A 17,985-nucleotide genomic window follows, 5' to 3' on the forward strand; every position below is an offset into this window, starting at 1 on the left:
TCATGAAACCTCATCCAAGGACTGGATTAAATCTCCGTTTGGAAATAAAATAAAAATAAATATCTGGGGACAGCATTTTTATGAGAAATGCTTTCAGGTGTTTGATTGTGCTGCATGGAGATTTTTTTTTTGCAGCTTTTTTATGTCTTATTTTATTACTCAAAGGTCTGCAGCTCCCTGAGGCAGCTGTCTGCCTTCAGGGAGCTCTCTCGCAACCCGTGCCTGCAGTGACATCTTGGCCTGCCTTCTTCCTGCCCCCACCCCAGCAGTGCTCAGCTTTTCTGTGCGTGTTTCATGCTGGCTGGTCATTAATTGGCCACACAGTGTGAGATTGCAGTCGGGGGCCCGTTTCTGACCACTCCTGGGCCCACCAATCACACGTGCCTGACGAAGAACAAATTCAGGCCCAAGACTGCCTATTCCAATGAAAGCACTGGTTATCCTTTGACATCTTGCTCAAGTTACTATTCTTCATGCATATGAACCTTAGCAGAGAGCACAATACAGGAAAAAGAATCGGCCATTCACTCCATCAAATTCACTTCACCATTTTGTTAATATTAGGTGATTACAGAGACATTTTGAAATCCAACTCTCCATAAAAATGGTGAAATTTTGATAAAATTAAGAGTATAATCATTATCTACAACAACAAAAATAGTAAAAAAGACATTTTGTGGCATGAGTTGCTGAATATTAATCGGTGCAGGAACCCTGGCTGGTTTTCACCTCAAGATCAGGTATGGCCAACAATCACATTGGTATTGAAGCTATTTAACAAGGACTGCTTTCCTGGGTAGTTTCCAATCATGTGCTGACATCGCCACCTTGTGGTTACATGTAAAATTGTACTGATTATTCAATTAGTTGTTGGGAATATCTTCACAAACTGGATTTTTTAAATCTGGAAAGACACTCCATTATCTGGACATTTGGATGCTGAGTTTTTTTTATAAAAAGTGGCATAAGTTCACCTTGGAGCTATCAACAAGCATGCCTTTTCCAAGAAATCACCTGACCAGCATGGTACTTGAAGAGCTATTTATTTGTTTGAACTGCAATCACTTAACTTGATGGGGGGAAAAGAAAGCTGGTAAAGGCACAGGCAACAGATTTACTGCAAATTGCATGGTAGAGACAAGCTTTAGGCTTTGAACCTGTTGTTTTGTGAATTCAGTCTTGTTGGGGAATAAGCCGAGCAGGAAGACTACCCTAACTGACTCTGCCTCAGCTGAAATTCTGGGTCTGGTTATAAATCTGTAGCCAGAGAACCCTCAACCGAGCGTAACTGGTGTGCATTTTGGTCCAGTTCTACATTTTCCTCCACGCTGAAGCTCCGTTGTTAAGAACCTCCAGACATCTACTGGGACCACATAAGGAAGCTCCAGTTTGACAGTGTCGAACACCTACGAACTTTATCCTTTCCTTATAACGATTATTCCATCCACCCACTCAGCAGAGGCTACTTCTGTGTCCTTTGTTTGTCTCTGTTTTAAGTAGCAATAAATAGTGAAACTTCCAGGTTACCATTGTTAGCGGGTTCCTGCAACTCATTAAAAGGAAGTTATGGTTTATAATAAATCAGTCATTGAGTTTATTGAAAGAAACCTGGTTAAAGTCTCCTTTATTCTGGGTGCCAGTAGTGAAGGTAAACAATTGGCCATTTTGGTGAGTAGATTAAACTTTTAAACTAATGGTATGACCTACAGAGTAGTGGGGCTAGATAATCTGCACACTCTTCCCATCCCGGTTGTAACATGGTTCACCTTCATTGTTTAAGGGTAAAGTGAATACATCAAGAGCTCAAATAACCGTAAATCAAAATGCACTAAAATACTTATTAAATGATGAAAGGTTATTGACCAAAAAATTGACCGTTTCTCTCTCCACAGTTGCTGCCAGACCTGAGTATTTCCAATATTCGGTTTTTATTTCAGATCTCCAGCATCCACAGTATTGTTTTTGTATACAATATATTAAGTTGAAAATGTCAGATATATTAAAGTTGGACTTGTTCATAGGGTACAAAATTAATGCTTATTTTATAAGTAGCAAAAAACTGTAAATGTTGAAAATCTGAAATACAAACAGAAAATACTGTAAACACTCAACAAACTAGTCAGTATCTGCAGTGACAAGTTCATAATTCCGGTGTAAGCCATGCATCAGAACTCTGATGAAGCACTTCTAATAATTTTATGTATTTAGAGATGAATTTCCTATTTTCATTGTAAGCAGTAGCCTAGAAAGCCTGTACATGCTTGCTTAGATATTTTTTACATTGGAAAGTTGAAGTATCTTATGCTTATCCAACAGGCCAGAAAACCCTTAATGAGACGGAGCAGCTACCAATTTTCGATAATACCCAGATGAACAGACTACAACTTGATGAGGAGCAAGTGCTTGATTGGATCTAACAAGGCATCAATCTCCCACAATAGCAAGACTAAAAAGAACACAAACAACAACTTCTTATGGCAAGATATGAAACAGTACAAATTCCTTTCACATGTGAATTCTGAGAAGGAAACGAGTTCTGATATTAATACACCTTGCAGCAGAATTGGGTAACATTGGGCAGAATTTTATCTGATTAACCTATTCACATCGGGGTGTTGGGGGAGGTCTGTTTGTTGACAGCAGGTTCGGAACCCAAATATTAATGGAGCAGGTTTACCAGGGCATTTTTAAAAAAAAACATATGCATGGCATGAGCATCCCACTTTCAGCTTTCACAGCCAGTGTGTGTGGGATTGATCACAACACACACCTGATGTTCAAGCCTCACTATTTATTTTGAAGGGACAGAATGGATCCATGCTACAACTGTCAAGACAATAACTGATATGATGGAGCCTCAGTGGGAAGGCTGCTCACACCGCCAGCCCCTCGCCCGCACCAGTTCTTTGAAGATCCAGGAGAGAGTACGTGGGCTGTTAGATTCCAAAGAGAGATACTCCTCCAAGTGGATGGGAGGAAGAGGCCAAACTCCGAAACAAAACAGGCAGGACTGGCAGTGGGAGAGGTGGTGAGCAGCACAAGTGCAGTTCCTCACTCACAGCTGTGGTGCTGAAAGAGATTCAATGACCTCATCAGAACAGGGAAGGTGAGTAGAATGTCACATTCAAACACAAACACCCTCACTCTAACTTCCCCAGTCTTCTCCTGCACATCACCTGTCAGACCCACACACCTTGCTGCTCCACCCATTCTTCTCTCTCAAGGCATCTCCTAATATTTCCACCTGAACAGCCAACACTAACAGAGTCAAAAAAGTCCAAGGTAGTACAAATGACCTACAAAGTCTTGGAAACGACCTCCAAAGCAGTGAAAGCACAGTCTCAAAACAAGTCCTGTGAGCGAAAGCATTTCACTTAGACAAAGAAGCAGTTGCCCTGGTTCAGTATTTGAAGGCTTTTCAGTTTGTCCATTAAACAGCCCCTCAATCCCCACTGGCTTGGAATGCAACAGGAATTGGAGAAGGCCCTTCGAGCCTGCTCCATCATTTAACAAGATCAAGGCTGTTGTTCTACTTCAACTCTATCTCCTTAAATCCCAAATCTCGTAATTTTCTTCGTATTCAAAAATCTATCAACTTCTATCTTTTATATACTCAATGACAGCATCCAGACCTCTTTGGGTTAGTATATTTCAAAGAATCAGAATCTTTTAAAGAAATTTCTCCTCATCTCATTTTTAAATGGCTCAGCCAGTTTTGTGATCCCATTTTCTAGATTCCCCAGCCAGGGGAAATATCCTTTCAGCATCTATCTTGTAAAGCCCCCTTAAGAATTTTATGATTCAATTAGATCGCCTCTCATTCTTCTAAACTCCATAGAATATAGGCCTAATCTACTCAACCTCCTTATTCGATAATCCCCTCATTATTCCAGGGAGATCGCAGATTGGATTCCTATTCTGTGCTGAATTAGTTGATCTTAACCAGATAGTGGCAGAACTCAGAAACTGGCCCCAACGCCCCAGAATTAGGGAAAGAGAAAAATGAGACAGAATTCCGGCTCTGGATTACTACTCAGTGGTTCCTTATGGCATGTCCATATGGATAAGATCAGGTACAGGCGAACCCCCCCATTGTTTAATAGCCTCAAAATCTCATTTTCTTAACTCATATGCAGAATGGCCACGTGTTAGATACTGGAAAGTTGCTGGTAGCTTTAGCAACGTATACCAGTGTAGGCCATCTCTCCAAAACCGATCACAACATCCAACCCACTCCTACTCACTTTCCCCTCGCAGCCCTCATGCACCACCTCCACCCTGGATCAATCACCTTCCCCTTTAAGCAACTAACCTGATGCCTGCAGCGGTCTGATAATCAAAGCCTCTTCCCCAGCAAGCTGCCTAAGGAATCCAGATAGGTGTCTGCAGCCCGACACTCTCAGTTAAATCAGGCGTCAGGCCCATCATCGGGTGCATCTCAGGCTCAGCGCTTCAGGCACAAATTAATTTCTACACCTTTCCCTGCCCCCATGTTATTTAAATAATAGCAATCTTAACATTCATGATGACAAACTGATCCACTCTGAACTGGCAATACATCTTTGTCATTTTTACTTATTAAATCAGCAAATATAAAGCTTGGTCACACGACACGTATGATCATGGTCCTCAATTTTATCACAATATTATTGTACCCAGATGTTCTGTCTTAGTCGACATATTTGGAAGATGCTAAAATCAAGATACTACGGTGAGCTACACAAAGTTACAAAGCTAGATACACCATGGAAAAATAACAGTTGCGTTGGAGAGAGCTGTGGCTGCAATAATTGGATGAGTTCTGTTATAGTTGCAGTTACAAAAATAACGGAAGATGTTCAACTTAAATTAACTACAATGGTGCTAGATAAAAGAAGTTCCAATTATGAAAAAAGGAGACTTGAGAATTTAGGACTTTTTTTTCCCTTCATGGCTGAGAAGGTTAAGGAATGGCCTGATAAAGGTCTACAAGACTCTAAAGGGTGACAATGGAGATAAATAATAACAGATCGTTTGTATTGGTTGGCAAAACTACCAGAAGACAACTTTAACATAATCACATAAGTAAATGGGAGGTTGGAAAATAATTCCTTTGCAGAAAGCAGTCAGAATGTGAACTTTTCAACCATGATAAAGAGTGCATGAATTATTTTAAAAACAATTAGATGTTGCTTGAAGAGAGGAATGTTAAATAGTAAGGAAAACAAGCAGGATGTGGGATTAGACAAGATATTTCATTTGGGGAAATACTGCCTTGGACTTGATGGCCTATTGTTACAACTCTGAGTTCTGGAATGGCTTCAGTGGCAGCAGCATTGTAAAAAAATGCAATTAACAAACATTTTCAGCTTCATTCTAAGTTTGGGAATCAATCAGAATACTCAGTTGTGTTACAGCTTTCTAATCAATCCAAAACAACTGTTAGTTTGAACATTAGAATAATCAATGAATAGTAAAATGTATCAGTGTTTGCACATATGTAGGAAGTACTGGTAGCCACATTAAATAATTTCCAGGTGCTTATTGCATAAACATTGCATGCAGAATAATGTCACCACAGACAGAAACCCTGGTAACATCTTGCAAAGTCTTGAAACGATGTTTGAATTCCAGCAAATGTTGATTGTTCACAGCAACCTTGTATTGATTTGGTTCACCAAGTAATAGTATCTGGAGAAATTAAAAATAAATCAGTTTATTCATTTCAAACATCACAATGCTTTGTGGATAATCCAGTTACCGAATTCAATTTTATTTCTATTTTTATTTTATTTCCAAAAATCAACCAAACTTACATTTAGATAGCATATTTCACACCCTCACAAAGTCCCAAAAAACAGCAAAGGCAATTAATGATTTTGAAATGTAGTTATTGGTGTTATGTAGGTAAAATAATTTATTTTAAGCAAACTGCATTTAAAAAACAAAGTAATGTCCAAACTGCCACAAATTATGATATTAGGAAATGGATGGATCATTGATCAAGCTAATAAATGTACCATTACCAGTACCAGTTAAGCCCAATTTGGCAAAGTAGAAGCTATTAGGAAATGGTCCAGACCAGAGACAAAAACAATTTTTTCTGGATCTTGTTGGATATTATCAATGATTTGTCAGATTTCACTAGGACAGGCCCTTTGACAGGTCTAATCAAATCTGGAAAGGCAAATCTTTTCCACTGAACCTCTGGAATGCTTGGTACTCAGGCCCAATAATAATTGTTCAGGATTCTTCCTGAGGGTTCATCCTCCAAATGGATGCATTGTATGTTGGCCTAGGACAGTATCAGGTTATCAAAGTGGTCAAGTACCCTTTAATGTACCCAAAAGAACCTCAAGAATGCAACCATGTTATAGTGAAGAAGTGTTTAGCAATGAAATAAATGGTGGGGACACTGAAGTTCATCAGGGAGAACCTTTCAGATATTGACAGACCATGTCTCCCTTGAACAGATCTGGGGAGAAAAGGAACAGAATGGCCAGATTGTATGTTGGCCTTTGTTCCTCCAACTTTGTGCCTTCACTGTTTTGCATAGAGCTGGGTCAGTACACAGGAATGTGGAGTCCCTCTCCTGAATGTTGTGTTTTGCAGCAGAAATCCTTCGAACCCCAGGGATATGTAATAAGAGATGGTGTTGATATGTGAGCCATTGGCTTTTGAGAGCTATATGTGATAGGGTGCAAAACTTTAAGAAATTATGTCAAAGATCATTGTAATTTTATCACAATTGGCTTGAAACACTCATTCATGTCAGAAACCCTCATCCGAGACCTGACAATTCCAATGCATTACACAAAAACAAAAATTGCTGGAAAAACTCAGCAGGTCTGACAGCATCTGTGGAGGGAAAGACAGAGTTAACATTTCGAGTCGTTATGACACTTCTTCAGAAGACTCCAAAGATGCTGTCAGACCTGCTGAGTTTTTCCAGCAATTTTTGTTTTTCAGATTTCCAGCAACTGCAGTATTTTGCTTTTAATTTCAATGCACTCCTAACCAGCCTCCCACATTCTATCCTTCTTTAAACTTGAGATTATCCAAAACTCTACTGCCAGTGTCCTAACTCGCTACATTCACACATCACCTATGTGATTGTTTACCTATATTGCTTTCTTGTTAAGGAATGTCTTAATTTCAAAATTTTCATGCTGGTTTTCAAATCCCTACATGGCCTCACCCTCCCAACATCTAATCTTCGCCAGTGCTACAACTCTTAGACATCTGTGCTCCTCCAATTCTGGCCTTTCAAGCATCTCCGATTTTAATCACTCTACCATTGGCAGCCATGCCTAAAGCTGCTAAGGCTCTGAGCTCTGAAATTCCCTTCTGAAACCTTTCCACCTCTCTATCTCGCTCCCTCTCTCCCCCCTCCTTTAAGGCACTTCATAAAAATCTCTTCCATTAAGCTTTTGGTCAGCTGTTCCAATATCGTCTTATGTCGCTCAATGTCAAACTTTGTTTGATAATGTTCCTGGAAGTACCTTTATGTTAAAGGCATATATAAATACAAGTTTCTTTTGTTTCTAACCTGTGTATCTGGTTGACCATTGGTCCCATGCCTGCTTCATTTTGTTAATAAAATATGTAATGCCTGATGCTCCTATTGGAGACCTGATTTCTTAGCATATTTCTGGGGTTGTGCTGGGAATGGCCCCACCTGTGGCAGTGATTAGGAGGGACAGCGCTCACCAAATGCCTCCAATCACTTACCCTGAAAGTCTTCATCTCAGCTAAGGCCTTCTGTCCTGTGCTGTTCCATTTTGCAAGCACCTGTGGCCCCTTCAATATGGCTCCTGCCTCTCTGGATGTCTCAGCAGCAACCTGCTGCAGCAACACTTAGAATCTCTCTCGGTGCTGACATCTCTCGATGCTGACATAAAGGTGTAATGACTCTAACACAGGAAACTGGACAGGGCTTGTGGCAGAGCTGAACAACTGGATTTAGAAAATCCTCAGCATTATAGATCCCTGTCCTGAGTTTCAAAATATTTTGTTTAATTTATTTGTCTATTTGTACTAACTAGAAAAAAAAACCTAGACTATAGATGCACATTACCCATTCTCCTCCTAGACTGGGGTTGAATTTCATCCAAACTCCAAGTAAAAGATGCCAGGACTATTTCACTTACTTCAAATCTTTCTCCTTGTTTGAATGGAAACCTTGGTGCCACCCTTTCTTCTCCACCCCAAGCATTGTTGATCTTGCTATTACGAACCATTACTTGGTGACGACCACCCTCCCTAAAACGAGCACTGAAGTGAAATGCAATATCCTGGCCGCAGTGCACGTTGATGGCAAAACTGTGAAAATAAAATTAGGCAAAAATGTTTATTGTTATTATGTAAAACTTACAGCACAGAAATAGCTCCTTCAATTGAAAACATCAACTTCAGTGTTCACCCTCCCTCCAGGCCTCCTCCCACTCCTTTTTTTCATCTAGCTTGATCATGATAACCCCACGTTATTCTTCGTTGAACAAACTAAAAAACTAGCTCGAATTTTCTGATTGGTATTGAATAGAGCGTTGCAGCTCAGTTACTACCCTGGAACGGGCCCCACCCCTGACATCATGGATACTAACTCCACCATCATTATTTTTTTTGTGGGTGGAAGGAGGCAAGCTCCAAGCATTCAGAATGTCACTAATTTAGGAGCTCAGCCAGTGAAGGCTGCAAACAACATGCTGCTGCAAGATTCAAGAACCAAGCATTGTTATCCATTTTTGAGCACTTACTTTGCCAAATAAAACATGCCCCGGCCCCTGCTCATCAAGTACTGCTGCAAGATTTCTGAGGAAAGAAGCCCTTTTAGAATGGAATTACAGAGATCCACCCCCAGCCCCTACTCAAACCCAAATCCCAGCTGAACTACTCAGGGTCAGTGGAGGGAGATGGCCAGGAGCGTGATTGCCAACTTCAATACCATGTGCACCCAGTATGGTGTAGTTATAATGACACCGAGTTATCAAAAATACTTATCATTTATGCTGCAATTCTCTTGCTGAAATTAGTCCCAACCCAGTAGCAGAAATTTGCCTCACCACATCAGGATCAAAACATTGATACTTGACATGCAGGCTCTCAACACACCCATGGTGTAGAAGCCAGCAAATCCCCAGGCAAGTACCATAAGCATGTACAGAAATTCTGATCAGCCAAGCTCAAAACCAAATTCTTAAGTATGCTATTTTTACACAAGATGCTACCCTGGCTAATATAAATTTTAAAATAGCACAGACATGGAATGAAGTACCAATGTGTGAAATGTTGTGAATCTTGCTGATCAGAATTTCTACATTATGATTGCTACTTGCAAGTAACTGTGTAATGTTGCACATATACAGTCATGTTTGCAACTGGCCTGTCTTCACAATTGATTTAGCAAGTTGATTGGGGTGGGTGTGAAATTTATACAGGACTTTATTTCTGGAATGTCTCATTATTTATATGTGAAGTGTTTTGACTTTGTGCAGCCAATTTTGCTTTTGCCTACTTAATGAATGAATGCAATTTTCACTCATGAATGATAAACCGATCGCTGATTACATTTCTGCAAAGAGCAAAATAATGCCACAAACCCTTCTGTTGTAAAATCACAGTTGTTCACATTTCGGCATTAAAATTAGAAGTGTTAGCCAAAAAAGTGAAAGCTGGGCAGTTTTCATGATAGCACGAAACAAAAGTAAAGCCAAGATGCTTTAAAAATACATAAAGAAAAATGGGACAACTAAGGAAAGAGTTGGTGCTGTTAGAGACCAAAAAGATAATCTGTATGTGGAGGTAGAAGACAATGGGAAAGGTTCTCAATGAATACTTTGCATTGGTCTTCACAAAAGAGGGATTTGATGCAGACATTGTAATCAACGAGCCGAGAATGTGAAATATTGAATGGGAAAAAGATAGTGAGAGGAATTATTTGAAAAGACATTGATTATTCAGGGTCACTCAAATAGATTTAATAAGGGAAAGCCATGTTTGACTAACATAATTGAATTTTTTGAGGCGGTAATGAAGAGAGTCGATGAGGATAGCATGTTTGATGTAATCTACATGGATTTTAGCAAGGATTTTGCCATGATCCCACATAGGAGATTAGTCAGAAAAGTAAAGGCCTATTGGATCCAAGGCCAAGTGGCAAATTGGATCCAAAACTGGCTCAGTGGCAGAAAGCAAAGGAAAATGGTCAACAGGTGTTTTTGTGACTGGGAGGTTGTTTCCAGTGGCATTCTGCAGGGTTCATTACTAGGTTCCTTGCTTTTTGTGATATTAATCAAAATTGGCTGTGGACGAAGACTGCAGGAAGAAATCCAATGCGCTGGTCAGGTAGGCAGGAAAGTGGCAAATGGAATTCAATCTGGAGAAGTGTGAGGTTATGCATTTGGAAAATGGAAACAAAAGCAAGGGAAGACACAATAAATGTAGGATACTGTAAAGGAATAGAGGGACCTTGCAGCCTTGCAGTGCATGTCCGCAAACCCCTGAAGACAGCAGGCCATATAAATAAGGTGGTTAAGACAACATATGGGAAACTTTCCTTTTTTAGCTGAAGCAGAGATTATAAAAAGAGATTATTCTAGAACTATATAAAACACTTAGGGCACAACTAAAGTATTGCATAATTCTGACCACTGCGTTACAGGAAGGATGTGATTGATTGCACGAGAGAGGGTACAGAGGAGATTTATGATGTTGCAAGGAATGGAGAGTTTTAGCTACGAGGAAAGATTGCATAGGCTGGTGTTGATCTCTTTGGGAAGAGCAGGCTGAAGGGAGATTTAATTGACGTGTGTAAAATTATGAGGGGCCTAGATAGAGAGGATAGGGAGGACCTACTTCCCTTAAGAGGGAACAATAACCAGGGGATAGATATAAAGCAATTGAATTACAGGTTAAGTCAATGAGTAATTTTCCATTCAGAAGATGTGATGGTCTGCAGCTCACTGCCTGGAAAGTGACGGAGGCAGAAACCCTCATCGCAAAGTACATGGATATGTGCTTGAAGTGGCATAGCCCACAGTGCTAAGAGCCAAAAGCTGGAAAGGGTATTAGGCAGGATAACTCCTTTTCAGCCAGCACATATACAATGGGCTGAATGGCCTCTTGTGCTATAAGAAGTTTCTAGCTGAAGAGAAAATATTAGTGGTCTCAGCCAAAAGGTTAATGCATTTTCTTTGCTGACTAATTTTCCATGGATTATGTTTTTGTTTAAGTAATTAAGCAAAAGTCAATTAACACAGGTCAATAGTTTTAGGTAATAAATTACATAGTTTTTCAATTTTCTTTCCCTGAGGTATCTTTCATATCCCACCCAGAAACTTATTATTCTTTGATATAAATGAGATGGGTTTTTACTCAACATGCAGAGGCTGGATAGAAACAAAGCAATGGAACAATTTTGAGTTTCCTTATGCTTATTAATGAGAGGCAAAGAAAATGGGTATATGGCCAGGATCAGGATGTGGCTTAAGGGCCAAAGGTAAAAGTGTGTCAATACGCATCGTCTCAGCTCAATGCCGAAGAACGAGCATTCAAGTAATGTCACTGATATCAGCAACAGACGGCTCCTGAAGCACCCGGATGAAATAAAAACAAAACAAACATTGAATGCGGGTTCTTACAAAGAAATGAGCCATTCTGAGCAAAGGGTGTATATGTCCTATGAACATACAAAATAGGAGCAGAAGTAGGCCATTCAGCCCCTCGAGCCTGCTCCACCATTCAATAAGATAAGAACTCTTTGTGTTTCGATTTCCACATTGCTATCTACCCCAATAGCCTTTGATTCCCTTGCCTAACAAGAATCTATCTACCTCCATCTTAAAAACATTCAGTGACCTCCCGCCTCCTGAGGCAGAGAGTTCCAAAGTCGCACAACCTTCAGAGAAAAGATTTCTCCTCATCTCTATCCTATAAGGACGATCCTCATTTTAAAAAAATGTCCCCTAGTTCTGGACTCACCCACCAGGAAATATGCTTTCAACCTTGCCACGACCATTCAAGATCTTATAAGCTTCCATCAAGTCAGCCCTCACTGCTTAAAAGAATAACTCCAGTGGAAACAAGCTCAGCCTTTCTAACTTTCCTCATAAGACAACCTGCTCATTCCAGGTATCAATCAAGTAAACGTCCTCTGAACTGCCTCCAATGCAATTACATCCTTCCTTAAATAAAGAGACCAAAACTGCACACAGTATTCGAGATGCGGTCTCAAAGAGCTCACCACAAGGAGGATAGTGCGAACCAGAGATTCTGATCCCAAATGTCGCTGGATCAAGAGTTATGCCCTCAAATGGTCTACTGTGATATTTATATGGGAATTTTCCCTGACTGTCCATTGGAGTAGTGATTCACATAAAACACACGTGAAACTGGAGGAATGTACTTGGGTGCATGGAAATTAGAGTACAGCCTTTAAAGGCCAGTTCTGCTGAAAATTGCAGCAGCATGTCAGGGTGCAACAGCTAAGTAAGGAACTGTGCCTGGCTAACTTGGCTGATTATCAACTAGCTCAACTGCTTATCACATTACCGCCATTCTGCCACTTTTCAAAAATGTCCAACACGGCAGGCAGCCAAACAAGGGCTAGGGTAAATCAGAGATAGAGAAGGAGGCCACAATTGCTTGGAAACAGATTTGCAAGCTGTCCTGGATGAAATTAAACTCAAGGGACACAGACTACTGGGATGTCCATGACAGGAGATGACGAAAAAACACAAGCTGTGCCATGTGGAGGGAGTGGCACTGGCAGAGTTGCCAACGCCCTCACTCCTAGGACTGCAGACCAGTGCCACAAAATTTCACATCCTGACAAGGGATTACAAATAAATACAACTGTCGCCTTCAGCATCTTCCTTCCACGCCAGCCTCAAAGCAAGAGTGTTTACTAAAACTTCACAATGCACCCTGAATAACTGGGGTATTAATGGAAGATCTTAGATTATGGCTGCCTGAGTTACCCCCCTACCCCACCAGACCCCCCACCATCATCTAACACCAATTACTTGTATGCTTAGCCCGAAAACTCCTTCCTCCACTGTAAGTGAATGATGCAACCACATTTCATACATTGATTCTCCCATCAACATGGTGTAACATTCGAATATGCACTTTCACATATTGGACCCATTCTTGCCGCCCAAAGAATTGCTGCACAATGCCAAAGAGTCGGGCCACCAACCTGTAGCAACTCACTGCATACAGGGAGGAGTCATGGAGATCACTGGAAGAAATTTTGCTCTTGCTATCAAGATGGTGAGGTTAGAGGAATATTGCCAAGATCAGGATAATGATTGAACAACTTCACTATTACCATGGTATTCCTGTGAACAATGTCACAGCCACAAGCTTCCGCGCCCTTTGCTTTGTCCCCTGAATCCCAAGCAGACAATAACTTATTTTGGGCTTGCACCCTCCTTTCCTGTAAATCCAGGGGAGAGGAGGGGCATAGGAAGGGGAAGCAGCGGGCATAAATTACTTCTATTCGACTATGGTGATCATGGTGAGTAGGTCGAATATATGCACGAGTTCCTGTAGCCTGATTCTGCCTTATTTTCCAAACTCCTTAATGTCATCCTCTGCATCAGCTGCTTTATTGTGTTAACACACTAGTTCACTTTTGCTGGAGGGGGATGAACTCAGACAGCATCAGTGAGGATTTGGCACCAGTTGACACACAACACAAGAGTTAGAATTGGCAAATGGGCACAGCTGTACCACCTTCCCAGCACAGGAGGAAAGTGCCCTCAGTTTTATGTCATGGGACTCTAAACTCAGGATGTTTGCCTAATTGAAGAACATTGTAGCTACATGCAGGCTCTGAGGTCAGTCTCCAAGGATGTGCAGCAACTGTCATTCTCTTGTCTATATATACATTTTTGACAGCATGAGAAAAGCTTTTCATTTGCAGCTATTAATAGAGCAAAAGGCAGCTTCATTGGAACTACAGCAGACTCCAAATAAAAAGTGGCATGGGACCAATCAGTGCCTCTACCTCCTTTGAAGTGCAGACAGCAGCTCTGTTGGCAAAAGGGGAGACAACAAACAACACTAAAATGGGGGTGGGGGGCAAACTTTTGGATCTTTCTAGATGGATGAACGTCCATGGGTAAAAAGATCTTTGTCATTGAGTACAATCAGCACAGAAGGCCATTCGGCCCATCTTGACTATGCTGGCTCTCTGCAACAGCCACTCGGATAGTCTCGCTCCCTTGCCTTCTCCCCTTAGCCCAGCAAATTTTCTCCTCAGATAATTATCCAATTCCCTTTTGAAAGTCACAATTGAACTTGCCTCCACCACACTCTCAGGCAGTGCATTCCAGGACCTAATCACTCGCTGAGTAAAATTGTTTTCCCTCATGTAGCCTTTGGTTCTTTTGCCATTCAAATCACTGTCTCCTGGTTCTTGACCCTTCGCCAATGGGAACAGTTTCTCCCCATTTTTTCTACCTAGGCCAGGCTTGTCCAAACAGCAGCCACAGGCCAGATTGTGGCCTGTGAAGTCCTGCCACGTGACACTTAAAGCCACTGTTCAAAATGCAGGTAAGATGAGCGAGAGCGAGCTTGGCTGGGAGGGGAGGGCAAGTGAGAGAGAGAGCCAGCGCGAGCGACCAAGTGACAGCCAGTGCGTAACAGCCAGTACCAGCGAGCGAGCGCCAGCCAGAGAGAGGGCCAGCCAAGAGAGAGCGAGAGAGACAGAGAGAGAGAGACAGATGGAGTGTGGCGCTCGAGAGAAAATGCGGGTCCTTGGCTCTCCTGGCTTTCCCCCGGGGTCTACACACTCTCTCGGCACTGTCCCCTGGCTCGGTCTCCCAGCACGCACTCGCATTCGGGCACCATGAGGCCTCAGGCTGCGCTCCAGGTCTTTCTTCCCCACTTTTCACATTTTTTTTTAAATAAAATTATCAATTTATTGCTTTGACTTTTTTTTTACTTAGCAAGTTGTTTCTTCCCCCCCCACCCCCGCTTTCTTTTTGAAATTCATGTTTAATGTTGTGCCAAACATTATCTTTCCAAAATTTGCTCATCAGCCCCAGTGAGAAAAAAATTAAAATGTGGCTTTCCACACGAAAAGGTTGGACAAGCCTGGTCTGGACCACCTCATGATCTTGAGAACCTCTACCAACTCTCCTCTCAACCTTCTCTTGTTTGAAAACTGAACATACTCAGCATTGCCTATCAATCCATGTAACTGAAGTCCCTCAGCCCCCAGAGCCACTCTCGTGAATTTTTTTGGACCCACTCCAATGCCTCTGCATCCTTTCTAAACTGTGGTGCACAGCAGGGATCAAAAAAATTTCTTCTCCCCCACCACCCTCCCTCCCCACCCCCACCGGCAAGGACAGTTTTTGAAAAGTTTTCGAAGTCTACTTTTTGATTTTCAGGGGCTCGTTGAAGGTAAAACATATCTAAAGATTTAAGTAGAAACCCCCAAACTATTCTCGAAGCAAGAGTTTGCAAACTCGCTCTATGCCATTATTAAAGGATATTTAAAAAACAAGAGACTTGTGCTGGGCAAAGAGCCAAGAATCCAATAACAATTAAGCAGTTTTCCCTAATCACCACACCCCCACCCCAAACTCCTCTCCCCACTCATCGTCCTCCTCTAGAGGCTAATATTAATGCAAACTCAAGGGAGGTTGGAGTCTTCTGGGCTCCTAACATTTTCTACACATCAGAACATTTAAAAAAAAGAAAACATACACATGGCCACTTAAAAAAAGCTTGTACACAGACAGACACTTCTATAGCAGAAACATTTAGGGGAACAAAAAAAAACTGGATTTCCCCCAAAATATTTTTTCCTTCCTCTACCCCAGATCTCTCTACTTTAAACTTTACTCACAAAATAATTTATTGGGCAAATATAAAAGAGGAAAAACACCTTCGAAATTATTATTTTTTTTGCTAATTAAGTGATTGTTGTTCCAGCCGTAATTTGCAGCCTTGAAAGCTGGGCCCACATGGAGAGTTTTAGAAGGAAAAATTAAGACTTAAAAAAAATGTTGGGGCATCATATGAATAAATAAAATAAGCTCTAAGAGTGAAAGTGAGCACTGTTACCTGGCCCCTCTTTCCCTCTCTCTTTCTTTCACTCTGAAAGGCCACCTCTCTTCAATTCCCCCTCTCTTCCTCAGTGTCTCTCTCTGTCTCTCTCACATTCCCTGTCTCTCTCAGACACAGCTGGAGCTGCTTTACCTGCACTGGATCACCACCATCTTAGCCTCCTGCTCTCCAGATCCACCAGTGGCAATGTCAAGACCCCAATTCTCTTTTCTTTCACTTTTATTTTGAAATAGGAAGGTTTTTGTAACTGGGAGGGTGGTGGGGGTGGGGAGCGAGCTGTTTAATTTATAAATAATTAGAAAATAATAATACCTCAGTACATCTTCTGTAGTGGTTGCCAGAAACACACCCTCCCCCACATCAAAAAAAACCACACGACTCAATTTAAAAAAATAAATAATTCCAAAGCAAGGAAAAGGAAGTGTCAACTATCATTTGATTCCCAAGGTCTGAATGGTGGGTTGCCTCACATCCTTTAAAAAGTATCTGGATGAGCACTTGGCACGTCATAACATTCAAGGCTATGGGCCAAGTGCTGGTAAACAGGATTAGGTAGGTAGGTCGGTCAGGTGTTTCTCACGTGTCGGTGCAGACTCGATGGGCCGAAGAGCGTCTTCCGCACTGTAATTCTGTCTGAGGTTCTGCTCTAAGGAATTCTTTTCACCTCTTGCTCTCTCTTCAACTCGTAGAAAAGGTTTTTATTGATTTTAATTCTCCTGTCTCTCCCATGCTTGCTGCTCCAGCCCATCCAATCAAAGGGCACTCCTTCCCACCCCCACCCAACCATAGACTCTGTCTCTGGAGGAACAGCGAGAGAGAAAGGGACGGAACCTGCGATTGAAGGAGCCGGAGCACGAGCATGGATGAAACAAAAATCTATGATTGGAGGAGCAGCTGCTCACAGATTCTGTCTCTCTCACCTTGCTGCTACTCTAATCACAACTCTGCATCATTTTCCTGTTCTCAACGAGATGCCTGCAATTGTTCAGCTCCTTCTGGACTACGAAAGGAGCCATAATGTAAGATAATATGTATGGCAACAAGCTTTCTGGAATTTTTCATTCCTAGCCTTGATTTTTCATAGGCTACTTGTGAGATTTTGAGGGCAAATTTGCCTGCAGCCCCTGTGTACTTTGAACAATAATGTCCAGAATTGGACAGAATACTCCAGTTGAGGCTGAACAGTGTTTTAACAAAGTTCACCTTAACATCCTTTGTACTCTATACCCCTATTTATAAATCCCAGGATCTTGTGTGCCTTATTAATGATTTTTCCAACCTACCTTGCCACCATCAATGGTTTTTGTACATAAACCTCCAGGTCTCTCTGTACCTACCTGGTGATCTGGTGCACGTATTGTGAAATGTAAAAAGTTATATACTTGCACTGATCTCAGCTTCTTAATTGTTTTTGCATAAGTTTAGCAGTGAATGTGGGGGAAAATATCTAAAATGCCAAATCATGGAATATAGGAAGGACAGCTAAAAAATGGTTAATATCTGACACTAATCAACAAAAGATTGTTTTCCCAGTGTAGTAGCTTCCCGAAATTCCTATCCACAATTCATGCTAGTCTCTCTTATCACTTTCAGGATTTGATAGCCACCATTGGGCCAGTCATTCTACTGATCGGTGGGAACACAAACCCAGAGCTAAGAATTCCAGGGACCTTGCTCACTGCCAAAATATAGCAGAGTAAAATTCCCAGATGCCTGCAGGTGTAGATGCTGTTCCCAATTGTGGAAATTGGGTTAGTTCCTTGATCAGGCCAGATGCATTACCAGTAGCCATACTTCAGTGACTCTTTGCCTGATGGAGGCTCACAATGTTGCAGTGTTGCCATGCCACGAGCCATGGAGGGAAGGTCCAGATAGGGCCTATGGACAGCAAGTCATTTCTCAATCTGTCATGCAGGAATCAAA

The 17,985-nt window shown here is 41.6% G+C and overlaps 1 protein-coding gene across 1 annotated transcript in view; it reads right to left on the reverse strand.

Moving 5' to 3' along the window:
• Positions 1-1,909: 1,909 nt before the first annotated feature.
• The window catches only part of LOC121292461 (galectin-3-like), a 28,816-nt gene continuing 12,740 nt past the window's right edge, over positions 1,910-17,985 (reverse strand). Inside the window, exons 6-7 of the mRNA XM_041214426.1 lie at positions 8,130-8,301; positions 1,910-5,670 (exon numbers count right to left, since the gene is read on the reverse strand). Coding sequence (XP_041070360.1) covers positions 5,521-5,670; positions 8,130-8,301 — 322 coding nt within the window. The 3' untranslated portion in view covers positions 1,910-5,520. The remainder of the gene's footprint in view (positions 5,671-8,129; positions 8,302-17,985) is intronic.

This window comes from Carcharodon carcharias, chromosome 20 (assembly GCF_017639515.1).
Source record: "Carcharodon carcharias isolate sCarCar2 chromosome 20, sCarCar2.pri, whole genome shotgun sequence".
Classification (NCBI taxonomy): domain Eukaryota; kingdom Metazoa; phylum Chordata; class Chondrichthyes; order Lamniformes; family Lamnidae; genus Carcharodon; species Carcharodon carcharias.